The sequence below is a fragment of the Pristis pectinata genome, chromosome 14 (assembly GCF_009764475.1).
Source record: "Pristis pectinata isolate sPriPec2 chromosome 14, sPriPec2.1.pri, whole genome shotgun sequence".
Lineage (NCBI taxonomy): Eukaryota > Metazoa > Chordata > Chondrichthyes > Rhinopristiformes > Pristidae > Pristis > Pristis pectinata.
This window is the reverse complement of record NC_067418.1, coordinates 13,494,219-13,509,766: the sequence shown is the minus strand read 5'-3', so window position 1 is coordinate 13,509,766 and position 15,548 is coordinate 13,494,219. Positions and strand designations below refer to the sequence as shown.

Sequence of the window (15,548 nt, the reverse complement as noted above, 5' to 3'; positions counted from 1 at the left end):
GGGTGCAGACCCTTCATCAAGACCCAAAACATCGACTGTTTACTTCCCTCCATTGATGCTGCCTGACCTGCTGAGTTCCTGCAGCATTTTGTGTGTTTCTACATTATTAGTCCAGTAATTTAATCACTGAGCCAGTTCTGCAAATAAGGATGAGTGTTAAATGCAAGCCTTGTTAATAACGCCACGAATGCTTTTCCACTGTATCTTTAAAGGGAAGAGATGATAAGGATAAACAGGGGAAGATGTACAGCTGTGGCTTAAGATGGGAGCAATGGGATTAGTTTTCAAAAGCAAAATAAAATTTAAAATTTTTAAAATTTAGTATTTTATTTACAGCGTGGTAACAGGCCCTTCCACCCCAATGAGTCCGCGCCGCCCACTTTAAACCCAAATTAACCTACCCGTATGTCTTTTTGCAATGTGGGAGGAAACCGGAGCACCCGGAGGAAACCCACGCAGACACGGGAGGACGTACAAACTCCTTACAGACAGCGACGGGATCGAAACCCGTTCGCTGGCGCTGTAATAGCGTTGCGCTAACCGCTACGCTACCGTGCAAATTGGTGCAAATCAGCAAGGGAAACACAGTTATACCAGGACATTAAAAAACATTCCATAACAAGCTGACTCATTTGTAAAATATCAAAAGACTTCTGTTTCTTAAAAAGACTGTTCCTTAAAAGGAACTGAATATAAAACAAATTAACACTAATTGGCCTCTTCCCTTTGCCCAGATCAAAAGGAGTCAGCATTACATATTGGCCACTGTGTATCACCTATTAAACCCCTGTATTGCTTCCAAGATAAATGCTGGAATATTATAATTGTTTAAATATTTAGTTAAATGTTACGTCCCCTCTGTAAAGTATGGTTAAACACAGAGTAAAGTTGGCATTGCACTTCTCCTGCCATCTCTTCTCATTACTACCATCGGGGAGGAGGTACAGGGGCCTGAAGACCCACACTCAATGATTCAGAAACAGGTTCTTCCCCTCCACTATTAGATTTCCGAACAGACTATGAACCTTGTTATTCCTTTTTTTGTACTATTTTTGTAATTTATAGTAATTTTATGTCTTGCACTGTACTGCTGCTGCAAAACAACAAATTTCATGTCATCCAAGTCAGTGATAATAAATCTGATTCTAATTCTCATCCTTTATAAGCAGTCTACTTCCTTCTGTACCTCTCTGACCTTTTTTCATGAACTACATGAGCCATTTTATGGCCCAGGGAGAAGATTGCCAGTTTAACACCAATCAATGTTAAACTAGGGCTGCTTTGTACTCCCAGAGAAGTCCTCAAAAGAGCAGGCCAAAACCACTCATTTCGCAAGGGGAACTAGGTTGAGAGCATGTAATTCACTTCACACAGGAAACAGGGTTCAGACGACACAAATACAATCTGTGGAGGACCCTTGCAGCCAACCAACAGAACTTCTGTTTTAGCAGTCCAAGTGAAGCCAAGATCACGTGCAGTGGCTCACGAAAAATTCATCACTTATTTAAATGCTAGAGCAGCACAGAATGTCTCTGCCGTGTGTGAAAGGGCATTATTCTCACAGTTAGTCTGCTAACAGCCAATCAGTGCAGCAGATCAGAGTATTAAGCAAGCAGCTGTTCAGCCAGACTCAATCCCATCCATCAGCAGCTCTTTCTCTGACAGAGGCAAGAGGTGCTTAATTAAAAATCTTTAGGAATGGCTGACAGGGAAAAAATCCTTTATTACAGTACTGTATTCTTCCTTTAATATTTCCGCCAATAATACCTGTTTAACAATAGAGTCTGAAATGGTGCTGAAAACCCTCCAAAATCAGAATGGTTCATAACATTCCAAACAACTTCCATAAAGACTGTTTGTACTGTTATGACCCCTATCAAATGGAAATTAAGAATAACATTGAACAGGTAAAGGAATTCAGTACCAGGCACAAGAACATAAGGAGCAGGAGCAGGAGAAGGCCAGTCAGTCCTCGAGCCTGCTCCACCTCAGACTCAATTCCACTTTCCCACTCTCTCTCCATAACCCTTGATTTTCTTGTAGCGCAAGTGTCTGTCAGTCTCTGGCCCACAGCTCTCCCAAGCAGAGAACTCCGAGGTTTCATGAATCTCCAAGAAATTCCTCATCTCAGCCTTAAATGGGCAACCCCCTGATCTGAAACTATGCTGACTGGTTATCCCAACATGGGAAACCTATCCTATCCATCCTATCAATCCCTCTCATAATCTTGTGTTTCACTAAGATCGCCTTTCATTCTTCTATACTTCAACAGGGCCAACCTGTTCAACCTTTCTTCATACATGAACCTCTTCATCATGGGAATCAACCTGGTGATCTCCAGCAGGCAGGAGGTACAGAAGCCTGAAGTCCCACACCACCAGGTTCAAGAGCAGCCACTTCCCTTCAACCATTTGGTTCTTGAACCAACCAGCAAAACCCTAATCACTATAGTTTAGCACCACTATGACCACTTTGGATTGGTTTTTTTTTGTTCTAATTGTGTTCTTGTAAAAATCATGTATAATTTATGTTTACGTTTTTCTTGTGAATGCTGCTTATATGATGCTATGTGCTTGTGATGCTGCTGCAAGTAAGTTTTTCAATGCACCTGTGCATACATGTTATGCATGCAAGAGGCTGCAGAGGGTTGTAGACTCAGCCAGCTCCATCACGGGCACAACCTTCCCAACCATCGAGGACATCTTCAAGAGGCGGTGCCTCAAGAAGGCAGCATCCATCATGAATTTGTGAAAAAAAATTACAAAAATAGGAAGGGGTTAGGGCTAGGGAGTTACCTTAAAACACAGATTTAAAGTTTAAAAAAGGATGAACTACTGTCTAAACTGGAAGCCCATGAGGTCAGCAAATATGGGTGTGATGGGTGATTAGAAATGGGTATTGGTATTGGTTGATTATTGTACAGTGAAAAACTTGTCTTGCATACCGTTCCAACAGATCAATTCATTACACAGTGCAGATACATTGAGTTAGCACAGAGTGCATTGAGGTAGTAAAGGTAAAACAATAACAGAGTACAGAGTAAAGTGTCACAGCTACGAGGAAGTGCATTGCAGATAGACAATAAGGTGCAATGGTACAAGCTATGGTGTGGGCAGTGCAGATTTTGAATGACATTGGGCTTAGGGAAGGTAGAACAAGGGAGACCAACCAGGATTGGGCTTAGTTGGTCTGGATGAATGGCTGAGGGTTTGAGCAGCAGAACAGCAAAGGCAAAGAAGGAGTCAAACAATATTACAAAGGTGTAAACAAGTGATGATGCAGGTGTGAAGTCCAAAGGTTATTTCAGGACATACCTTGGAGAAATATTGTACTTAATCCCAGCACTGAGGAGGTTATATAGGGACTTGTTAAATTGCAAGTCCATGGAATTTCACCTATCTATGATTCATGTATTGTTCACACTAGATCATAAATACCAAAGGCAAAAGTAAGAATAAATATTGTATACAACTGATATCACAGTAAATGTGAAACCATCAAGAGTTTTATTTAAAAGCAACCTTTTGCCTTTACTTTTAGTCCTGCAATCAAGTTGCCCCAGCACTTTGCCAAGCAGTTTTACACTATAACCATGCAACAAATAAAGGATCTTTCAAATACAGTAACAGAAACACAAACAAAAAAAGAGACAACTAGGTAAGGCTCAAAAAATTGTTGTGTGAAATACCGAAGCTCATGGAGGTCAAATAGAGGCCTGTAAAATAATGGAAAAATTTGAAAATACCAAAGCAGTGAAGCATTTTACTTGTTTTCCTGTGTATTTTTTTCCATTTCAAATATAGAACACAATGTGCTGTAAATGGGAAAAGGTTATTTAAATCCATATCCAAAGATAATTCTGCAGTGTAACAGAAAGATGTATTGGCATAGACCACACTAACCATGCTCTGTTTAAAACAAGATTCATTCCCTGAGAAGCACCAAATTTACATTTTGTGACCTTAAAGATCCCACTTTATCAAATCTGTTTGACACTTGGCTTCTTTACAATGTGGAGATATTGAGGAATGTCACATTTAATATTAGCACTTGGAGAGTTTAAACTGCTAGCCTTGTCAATTGCAGTCACCCACTGAATTACATATCTCGGGTACATCAGCTCTGTTACTGATTCACTTAATATTCCTACTGAATCATAAATATCATAGGAAAAGCCAGAATGGAATGTACTACCCAATTAATATCACGGTAAATTATAAAACATTCAATTTTTTTTTAGATAAAAGGAAAATTTAACGTCACTTAGCTTCAACCCAGAAGGACAGAGATGATCTATTGAGGAAGGCTAATAAAATTATGAGAGATTTTCAGGCAGTACATATGAACAATTGCTTTCACTGTCCAGTGAGTGGTAATGGGGAATGCAGACATAATTTTCATTACAAGAACAAAAATTTAAGTTGGAAGATTTTTTCATGCAGAGGATTATTAGGGAACATTAGCTTTATTATAATAAATTACCTTTCTTTTAGTAGCCTCCTGTGCCAAAATCTCCAGCAAAGAAAGAAGGATCCATAAAGATGTGAGGTATTCATCTAGCCTCGTTGCGTAACAACAATGTGTCACTGACTTGGACACCAGGTTCTGCCTCTGGTTAATGCTGAGCTTTGTTTGAAAAGCTATTAAGAGGTTACAGTTGGACTACAAGAAGGGGATAAAAACATTGCTGGAATATTGTGCAGTTTCCTGAAACAGATATCCAACCCCACCAACCCCAATTCACAGACTGTTTGATTCTCTGGACTGAGGAATAAAATTCACAGAACTATGCTCTTCCCCCTCCCCCCCCCCAAAAAAAACTCCGTTCACATTAATCATCCTTCAATTGCTGGGAACAGTTTTCCAATGAGATTTATAAAGCACCCATCACCACATGGCTGTGGCATTGAGATCCTTGCCTTTATATGGATATTAATGCCAGCTTACTCAACATTTGTTATTAAAATATATTCAGGACATTGTAATTTTATTGTGACTGCGTATTGAGTTAAAAAATAACATAACCATCCTTCCCACTTCACACATATTTCTACAGTGTTTTAACCACCAAAAAGCTGTGGATCAGTGCATATGGCACTTACCTTTGAATCATAAGGGAGAGAAGTTATACTTAGAGCCTGAAACTACTGCTAAACACCTGGGCTAACAATCCAGTGCATTACTGAGGGAGCATTGCAGGTCTCCTCTCCTGGATGGATCACCTTTCGGATGGTAGTATTTTAAGAGAGACCATAGTTAGTTTTCCATGGTGTCCTGACCAGTATTGATCCCTCATTCGTCATCATTGGATTCCAAGTGCAAACTGGAGGAACAGCACCTCATGTTCCGTCTTGGAACCTTGCAGCCTAATGGTATGAGCATTGAATTCTCCCACTTTAAGTAATCCCCACACCCCTTTCCCACACCCCCCCCAACCATGCCTCTTCTTTTCTTCCCTTTCCTAGCCTCACTCTCTTTTTCTACCCCCCCCCTTTCCCTCCGTACCTCTGACCCATCCCCTGGTGGATCTGATCTCCCCTCCTCCCCCACACCTGCCTATCACTATCGCTTACCTGCATCTACCTATCACCACCTTGTGCCCACCCCACCTCCCCTCTTTTGTCCACCTATCACTGCTCCGCTTTTCCCTCCTATATAATGGGCTTCCCCTTTTCCTATCTTCAGTCCTGAAGAAGGGTCCTGACCCGAAACGTTGACCACCTGCTTTTCTCCACGGATGCTGCCTGGCCTGCTGAGTTCCTCCAGCATCAGTGTTTTTCAACTGGATTAATTATTTGGTCGTTATCACGTATCAGCTATGTGCGGTATGTAAATTGGTTGTCACTTCTCCTGCTTTAAAACAGTGACCACACTTAAATAATAGTTCACTGCATGTGAAGCACTTTGGGTCCAACATATTGGAGCCAGATGTTGCCATCAGTTTCGTCAAAAGCTGCAAAGAGACTGAAGATGAGGTGCAGTGAGGGTGCACTGCAGGTGTCTAAGCTGCTGTGTTTGTGGTCAAAGTGGGATCTTGCTGTGCGCACAATAGTTGCCCTGTTTCTGACATTTCCACAGTGACTGCGCTTCATAAGGATTTTACATGGCGCTATTACAGTGCCAGCGATCAGGGTTCGATTCCCGTCGCTGTCTGTAAGGAGTTTGTACGTTCTCCCGTGTCTGCGTGGGTTTCCTCCGGGTGCTCCGGTTTCCCCCCACATTGCAAAGACGTACGGGTAGGTTAATTTGGGTTTAAAATGGGCGGTGCGGACTTGTTGGGCCGGAAGGGCCTGTTACCACGCTGTAAATAAAATTTAAAAAAAAAATTTCACCAAATGTGAAGCGCTTTGGGATGTTTGGCGATCGAGAAAAATGCAAGCTCTATCTTCATTTATAGGCAGTAATAGGTGATTCATACATTTATTATTAACTGAACCACAGCCAAGATTCAATTACAAAACCATTTTACACCTCAGAAGATCTTATGACCTTATATTTAGAAAGAAATTTCCATACAGTCATCCTTCTGGCTGAAAAAAAGAATCAGCCAAGGGACCAAACAATTTATTTTAATAGGGTAACACTTTCTCCCCATATGTCATATAGCTTGGCTGCATATCATGTTATATTTGGTGATCAGCTGACATAAATCCTTCACTTCTCAGCGAACCACCATGTCATCTGTTGCCAGCAATATTAAGCTTCAATGACACAACAGTTTTATTTCATTAAAGCCAAAAGATGATGGGCAAATATACCGCTCATGTGTCAGGAATAGTGCTGACTCTGGAATGGTTCATGTTCCAAGTATGAGTAAACTCCAACCAGCTGTTGTCAGTAATTCTCTCCGGCGTTTTATTCAGGGAGAAATTTTAAAATGCCTGAGTGTTTCAGTGGCAAAATCTGCTCTATGTTATGACAAAGCAAACTATGTTATCAGAACTACAGAAATAAATTAACACATTTAAAAAAAAACTTAATTTTTGAAGCAGTATTCTCACTCACATTAAATGAAAATCAAAAAAGATGCTAGAAATTTTTTAAAAAGCAGAAATTGCTGGAAATACTCAGCGGGTCAGGCAATGTTTCCAGCATGTTCAGTTTTTATTTCCCACTTATATAAGCATCTATTTGCCTTTGTACCCAATGGTACATTTCCAACTATCATGCAGCACGAGATTAAAATGGCCAGATGCAATTAGTTAGATTTATCAAATAGCATTGCTCTCTGTTTCATGAATAATCAAGTCTAGAGCTTTAAACAAGAAGAAAACATACCTGATAAGCAGAGGCACAGGAGAAGAAATTAATGTTAAGAAGCCCTAGTGAAGATTGAAGTTGGAATATGCTGGGACTTGGGAACGGGTGGAAGCCACTCAGCCTCTGAAGCGTGCGCACTTACTTTCTTGTGAATTCTTTAGTATATTAAATGTGCACCAGCCGTCCTTCTGAGGAAACCCACAGGCTAAACTGCTACACTGAAAAATCTGTCACAAATGTGGATCCGCACTCTTCTGTTGGTCTGGTCAATCTCATTAACCACATTCCAAAACCGCACACTGAATTTTGAACTTTTGAATAGAAATGCCTTACCACTTCATAACCTGGGATCATCTCGATTTGGAGATACCGTCTGAACAAGGGATTCTTTTAACTGTAGTCACACCACTTTCCCTTACATCACTATGCAGCAAATTTTTTCATATAACATCACAAATATTATGTCTCTTTCATACAAATTAACTGTATAATTATCTTTTCTGACCTTTAGCAACAGACTGCCTCATCTCAGTTACAAAGGTAAATTGGTTTATTACTGTCACATGCACCGAGGCACAGTGAAAATATTTGTTTTGCATGCCATCCATACAGATCATTTCAGTACAACAGTGCATTGAGGTAGTACAAGGGAAAACGCTAACAGAATGCAAAATAAAGTGTTACAGGTTACAGAGAAAATGCAATGAGGCAGTCAATAAGGTGCAAGGTCGTAAAGAAGTAGATTGTGAGGTCAAGAGTCCACCTTATCATACAAGGAGACCGTTCAATAGTCTTTTAACAGCGGGGGAGAACTGTCCTTGAGCTTGGTGGTACGTGCTTTCAGGCTTTTGTACCTTCTGCCTGATGGGAGGGGGGAGAAGAGTGAGAGTCTGGGGTGGGTGGGGTCTTTGATTATGCTGGCTGCTTTACTGAGGCAGCGAGAAGTATAGACAGAGTCCATGGAGGGGAGACTGGTTTCCGTGATGTGCTGAGCTGTGTCCACAACTTTCTGCAGCTTCTTGCAGTCTCGGGCAGAGCAGTTGCCATACCAAGCCAATGTGCATCCAGATAGGATGCTTTCTATGGTGCACCAATAAAAATTGGTGAGGGTCAAAGGGCATGCCAAATTTCTTTAGCCTCCTGAGGAAGGTTAGTACTGTCACAGATAAAAGGTAGTGGGTAATAGAATCAGAGGGGAGCTAATTATCTTTGGGAGGGGGGGAATGGCAACGAAAGGATAGTGGAAGCAAATTCAGAATTAGCTCTCAGAAGGCAAGTAGGCAAATGTATAAATATTTAAAGGGAAAAGTTCTGCAGGGCCACGAAGGAAGACAGGAGAGGGAGCTAACCGACATCTCTTTCAGAGAGATGGGTGGCACAGCAACAATGCATTGTATCACTGGGATTCTCTGGCTTTGCTTTTATCTTCAAAGCGATCTCTAAAGACGTAAACAAGATCATAGTGTTTTCTCCCCCCCCCCCCCCCCCCAGCCCGCTTTCTGATGGGAAACTTATGTCCCGAAGATGACAACTACAGAAGGTCAAGGGATGGAAAAGAAAAAAAAAGTAAAACTTAGTAGTTTGACTGGATGGATGGAATTTACAGGAAATATATTGAATTGTTTTGCTTCTCCACACACCTATCTCCCTCTGCTGGCAGGAGTGAGATGGGAACCTCATCAGAGAAAAGTCATTGATACAAACCAGAAATCTCCACTGAGACATTTCCAAAGTTCACCATGTGCATTGCCATATAACTGCTTTGTAAAAATTCTCAGTGGAAAAGACTAAACTGCAAAAGTTCAAACAATATAAATGAACTCATTGCATTTTTGAAAATTTATCCAGTCCATTACACTCTTGCAAGTTCTTTCCTCAAAATGCAGCTTATCCTTTAGCCTTCCCAAGCATGTTCCCTGTTCTCCTGAACCTTTGACTTCTTCTTAAAGTTAGTTACCCAGGATTTTCGGAGACTTTAACCAAATACAGGTAGTTCTGCTTTAACACGTATTTCCATTTTGCAAATTGGTTATAACGCGATTGATGGATTAGGGAACACTACTTGCATTATGCGGCCACATTGGTTATAGTGCAATCTGTGCTTTGAAGGCAACTACAGCCTGTACAGCTATCATGCAACTTTCTATAACGGGAGCTTTCTTGGGAATATAACTATTGCATTATAGCAGGCAAGGTAGTGTAGTGGTTAGCGTAACGTTTTACAGCACCAGCAACCTGGGTTCAATTCCGGCCACTGTCTGTAAGGAGTTTGTAAGTTCTCCCCGTGTCTGTGTGGGTTTCCTCCGGGTGCTCCGGTTTGCTCCCACATTCCAAAAGACATATGGGTTAGGAGGTTGTAGGCATGCTATGTTGGCGCCGGAAGCATGGCAACACTTGTGGGGCTGCCCCCAGAACACTCTATGAGAAAGATGCATTTCACTGTGTGCTTTGATGTACATGTGACTAATAAAGATATCTAATCTATCTACCTGCATCTGTAATTCAGGTATGTGCCCGAACACGAGGGTGTTGTAAACTACCTGATGGCAGAAATATCACAGCCAAGCTCAGTGCTGTCTGCAATGTTAAGCTCCCTGCATGACAAACCTTTAGTAAAAAAACTGGTTGACCACAACTAGACTATTGCATCCAGTTCTGGGTGCCACACTGCAGGAGAATTTATGAAGGCTTTGGACAGGGTCACAGAAGGGACAAATTATATTATTTATGTGGACAGGTGGAAGGAGCTGGGGTTGCTCTCCTTGGATTAGGTGGAGACCTGAGAGAGGGACTTAAAATCATGATGAGCATAGGCAGAACAGAAAGTGAGAAATTGTTCCTATTGGCAGAGGGACCCAGGAGTTGAGAGTTAGAATGAAAGTGATTGGCAAAGGAACGGGCAGGCACAGGAGCGTAACAGTTAGTGTAACGCTATTACAGTGCCAGCGACCCGGGTTCAATTCCGACCACTGTCTGTAAGGAGTCTGTACGTTCTCCCCGTGTCTGCGTGGGTTTCCTCCGGGTGCTCCGGTTTCCTCCCACATTCCAAAGACGTATGGGTTAGGAAGTTGTGGGCATGCTATGTTGGCACCGGAAGCATGGGCTGCCCCCAGAACACTCGACACAAAAGATGCATTTCACAGTGTGTTTCGATGTACATGTGACTAATAAAGATATCTTATCTAAAAATAACAGGAGGAAAATGTTTTTAAACAGTGCATATTTTAGGCTCTGGAATGCACGGCCATGAATAGAGTGGAGGAAGATTGTAGCATTCAAAAGCAAGCTAGATTAGGTACCCAAAAAGAAGGAATTTGCATACCTATAGGAGAGGAGGAGAGGGTGGGGATGGGGGTGGGAGGGGAAACCAGCAGGATTGCTTCTACATAGAGCTAGCATGGGCTTGACAGGCTGAATGGATTCCTTTCACATTCAAACCATCCTGTGATGTTGTGCATTTCCACTACAGGTTACTGGCATGTGACCAGGATGGAAGAACAGTGGCAGATTTCTTTCTTCTTCTTTGTAGGTTAAGCACTGAAAATATGTGCAGTGCTTTAAAAAATAATTAAAACATCAATTTATATTGAATTACTGTGGCACCAGGAGATGTTGCGGTCCATTGAATGCACGTCAGCTGTTTGTAGAGCATGGGCATCAATCTCATTCCCCTGCAAATTATTTTTCATCAAGGGACAATCCAATGCCCTTATGAAAGCCCTGAACTGACGCTATTTCCTCTGTCTTTATATTCAGAGAGCTCCACATCATAACCACTCACTGCATAGAAAAAGCATCTCCTTACATTCACCCCATACTTATTGCATCAATGTTCCCTGGTCCTCTGAAATAAAAACAGAAAATGTTGGAAACAGCCATCAGGTCAGGCAGCATCTATTTCAGATCCAAGACCTCTCATCAAGAAGTGGAAGGGTGGGTTGGTAAGTTTGTAGATGACGCGAAGGTTGGTGGTGTAGTAAATAGCGCAGAAGGTTGTCATAGGTTGCAATGGGATATTGACAGGATGCAGAGCTAGGCAGAGGTGGCAGATGGAGTTCAATCCGGAGAAGTGTGAAGTGATACACTTTGGAAGATCTAACTTGAGTACATGGTTAATGACAGGATTCTTAGCAGTGCAAAGGAACAGAGAGATCTTGGGGTCCAAGTACATAGGTCCATCAGAGTTGCCACGCAAGTTGATAGGGTGGTTAAAAAAGCGTATGGCGGGCTGGCCTTCATTAGCCGGGGGATTGAGTTCAAGACCAGAGAGGTAATGCTGCAGCTCTATAAGACCCTGGTTAGACCACATCTGGAATATTGTGTTCAGTTCTGGTCCCCACATTATAGGAAGGATGTGAAAGCTTTGGAGGGGGTGCAGAGGAGATTTACAAGAATGTTACTTGGATTGGAGAACACGTCATATGAGGAGAGGCTGAGTGAGTTAGGGCTTTTCTCTTTGGAGAGACAGAGGATGAGAGGAGACTTAATAGAGGTATATAAAATTATGAGAGGCATAGACAGCATCTTTTCCTCAGGGTGGCAATGGCCAATACCAAAGGTCACCCGTTTAAGGTGTATGGAGGAAAGTTCAGGGGAGACGTCAGAGGTAGGTTTCTTTACACAGAGAGTGGTGGGTGCCTGGAATGCACTGTCGGGGGTGGTGGTAGGGGCTGAAATGATAGGGTCATTTAAGAGACTCTTAGATAGGCACATGGATGAAAGAAAAATAGAGGGTTATGGGAAGTGAAGTAGAGAGGGGATAGAATGTGGATAAGGGTTATATAGGTCGGCACAACAATGTGGGCCGAAGGGTCCGTACTGTGCTGTACTGTCCTATATTCTACGTAAAACTGGGTCAGAGCTTCGGCCGTGAAACGTTAACTGTTTCTCATTCCACAGATGCTGCCTGGCCTGCTGAGTGTTTCAGCATTTTCAATTTTATTTCAGATTTCCAGCATCTGCATTTACTTTCTTTTAATTTTCACTTCCTCGTCCTCCAATGGGCACAGCTTCCTCTGTTTAAACACACCATGGTCCATCATGTCAGCAATCTTTTCATCCTCGAAATGCCCCAAACTTTCATGAATTATCACCATTATGCTGGGTATAAGTGATAAATAAGAAGTGCAATGTTGGCAATATAACTGTGCCACGAGGCAGAAGCATGCAGCAGCTAATTTACATACAAAAGTGTTCCATAGAATTCCACAAATAGAAATAACCTAGGTAATGTATCATCACTGCTACTGGTTGAGGGACGTACACTGTCTTTGAAATTTGGAAGGATTGAGACTCAGCTTTGAGTAATGCAGCAAAGGCTTTTACCTTTGTCTGAGTAATGGGTGGCACAGTGGTGCAGCTAGTAGACCTGCTGCCTCATTGCTCCAGCGACCCAGGTTCATTCCTGACCTCCGGTGCTGTCCGTGTGGGGTTCGAACACTCTCCCTTGGGTTTTCTCCGAGTGTTCCGGTTTCCTCCCACATCCAAAGGTGTGGGGGTTTATAGGTTAACTTTCCACTGTAAGTCACCCTTCTTGTGTAGGTGAGTGGTAGAAATGAGGGGAATTGAGCAGAGTGTGGGGACAATGAGAAGTGGGATTAGTGGTTGATGGTTGGCAGGGACTCAATGGGCCGAGTGGCTTTTATCCACGATGTGTGCCTCCACGATTTGACTTTCATTTATCCAAGAGATTGCATCTAAGACCCAAGTACACACCCGCATGAGCAGACTTTAGTGTCTGCCTGGATTGTGTCCTGTTTGGGGCTTCAACTGAAGTGAAGTTATAGCAAAAGTAGTCAAATTTTCCACCCAGAACGTCAAGAAGCAAGTGACAATGTAAATACCTTTCTCATTGCTTGCTGCTGGGTTGTGACCAGATTTGGATTTATCAAAGGTGTTAAAGCTCTGACTGCGCCTGTTGTTGGCATTGGTGGACACACGAGTCTTGGTCTCACTGCCTGCAGCTGACAATCTCGTGGTGGGTGCTGGAAGCCTAAAGCCAAACAGATAAAAAGAGGAGATAACCAACCAAACTGAAAACTACTGACAGTGAACAGGACGACAAGAAACAAGATTGCTACCAAAGACTTGCATCGATGACAGAGAGCTCCCTGTTCTTAATTCATACAAATTGCACAGCGATAACATCAATATAGTGCCGTGAACATTGATGAAGATAAACCACAGGCTACTAAGATTAAGCAATTAGAATGAAATGTTTGAGGAGACACATCCGTAGTTTGTGAATGGAAATCTAGTCCTCAACACTTGCTCAGCTGACTGTCAAGTGAAGACATTAAAGTAAATGGAAGTGAATCTTCATCGAATTGCACTGGGAAAGAAAATGAAGGAATCCCCTCCATCCGACCATGGCATTCAGGGTCCTTGGTGGACCAAGATGCAAATGAGCTGAAATATCAACAGGCTGAATTTACATAATTTTAAAGGACCACTCACTCACAAGTTCATTTCATTGTCTTCAAAGAACTTTTACATATGCTTGACAAAATACTGTACAGCAGAAGATCTCCAGTCCTTGCATCCATTGTCCGAAAACATCCAAAATACAATTGCTCACACATTCAGAGTTCTAGCCAAAATGGATTGTGACTCTCCCTGCATAGCTAGGTCCCTCGTATGTGCATAAATATGATAAATAAATTATTTCTCAAATGTTTCATTAAGAATACTTTTTTTTATAAACAGTAGTTTATAAAAATTAGATCAGATATACAAAAGCACCATTGTAAAAGGTCAGGATCAGTATAATCTTGGTTCTTCAAAACTATATACTCCCAGGAATTCAGACTGGAGATCTGCTGTAAAACACTGCTCTTTAATACTCTTCAGGCGATTTGCCATTAACAAAATGGAAAAATAAATGTAACCAATCATAGAAAAGTACAGATTTCCAATTTAGGGCAAATCATTTAAGCTCTTGGTTCCATTTACAGAACAGCAAATGATGACTAAAGACATGTAATATTGTTAAATTTTTCTACTCCTTTCCAATTAAACACTCATATTCCATTTAAAAAAAACAAGGATTAAAAGATTAAATCATTTTTAAAGTGTTACTCGATCAGCGGTTAGGAGAATATTTTGAAACAGTGTTTTACTGCCATCCACAGCTTTGAACAAAAGCTGCGTACGGACCATGCATCAAACACTACAATGCCAAGCCACGAATGAAGTACTGTTCTAGTGCCTGTTGTGAAACATATTGAGGTTTCTGCAAATTTACCAACTTTGCATTCCATAAGCAAATTAACTAATTGCACAGCTGACTGTTTCAACTTCAGCTAAGGGCCGGAACAGCCTGGCTGAAATGCACTGTGGGGGCTAATTAGTCAAGAGTTATCTCTTGGGTAAAGTACCGGAGGGTCACCAGCAAGGAATCAATTGTTTCAAGAGCATCAGGGAAGATTACCAGCAGAAGTGATAAACGTATCTCACACACATCAAACAAAACAGAATTGCAGTCTTAATTAATAGAAAAAAAAAAGCTGAATGTTCATTGTTGAGCTCAATAAGCACTGCGACAAAAGCAAAATACTGCAGATTTTACAAATCTGAAGTGAAAATAAGAAATGCAGGAAATAGTTTGCAAGTCAGACGGCATCCGTGGAGAGAGAAACAGGGTTAACATTTCAGGTCAATGATCTTGCATCCCAAATGTTAATTCTGTTTCTCCATCCCCAAATGCTGCCCAACTTGCTGAGTGGTTGCAGGGCTTCTGTTTTTATTTTGGCAAGCACGGCGGTTAAGGTAACCTTGCTACTTAGCAAGCTTGCAAAATGCCTAGCCATGCAGTTACAGTCACATAAGACGCCTCAAATGTTAAAAGCGATCAGTGGGCTAAAAACAAGCAAGACCAGCTGACCTAGAGGTCTTTCTCTGAGTGGGCGCAATTCTTGTGCTTTTGCTTTGGGATGGTAACCTGGATGACACACTGTATGACAGAGAAGAAGAAAGGAAAAATATGATCATGAATAAAGGATAGAGCGTGATAGCGTAGCAACAGCAGAGGACATGCAACATGAGTCTTTATAGAACTCCCATGCTCCAAAGTTCCAATTTCCACTTCCAAAGACTTCAGAAGCTATCTTTTAACCTCGATCCAAACACTATTAGAATATTAAGTACAATTCTCAACACTGTTTGACAAAGTAACCTTTCTGGCCTTGAAGGAAGTACAAGAAATGGGCAACTAAGTTGGTAATTGGGTTAAGAGGAACGATCAGTGATGTAAGGATACTTATATTACTCAGATATTATTCTTAATATTA

General features: G+C 41.6%; 1 protein-coding gene across 5 annotated transcripts in view; it reads right to left on the bottom strand.

Annotated features, from left to right (window-relative positions):
* The window catches only part of nav2a (neuron navigator 2a), a 755,574-nt gene that overhangs the window by 255,535 nt on the left and 484,491 nt on the right, over positions 1-15,548 (bottom strand). For 4 of the 5 annotated variants that reach the window (XM_052028895.1, XM_052028896.1, XM_052028899.1 and 1 more), the window contains exons 6-7: positions 15,143-15,211; positions 13,104-13,252 (exon numbers count right to left, since the gene is read on the bottom strand). In XM_052028895.1, coding sequence (XP_051884855.1) covers positions 13,104-13,252; positions 15,143-15,211 — 218 coding nt within the window. The remainder of the gene's footprint in view (positions 1-13,103; positions 13,253-15,142; positions 15,212-15,548) is intronic. The other variant, XM_052028897.1, reaches the window with a different exon arrangement.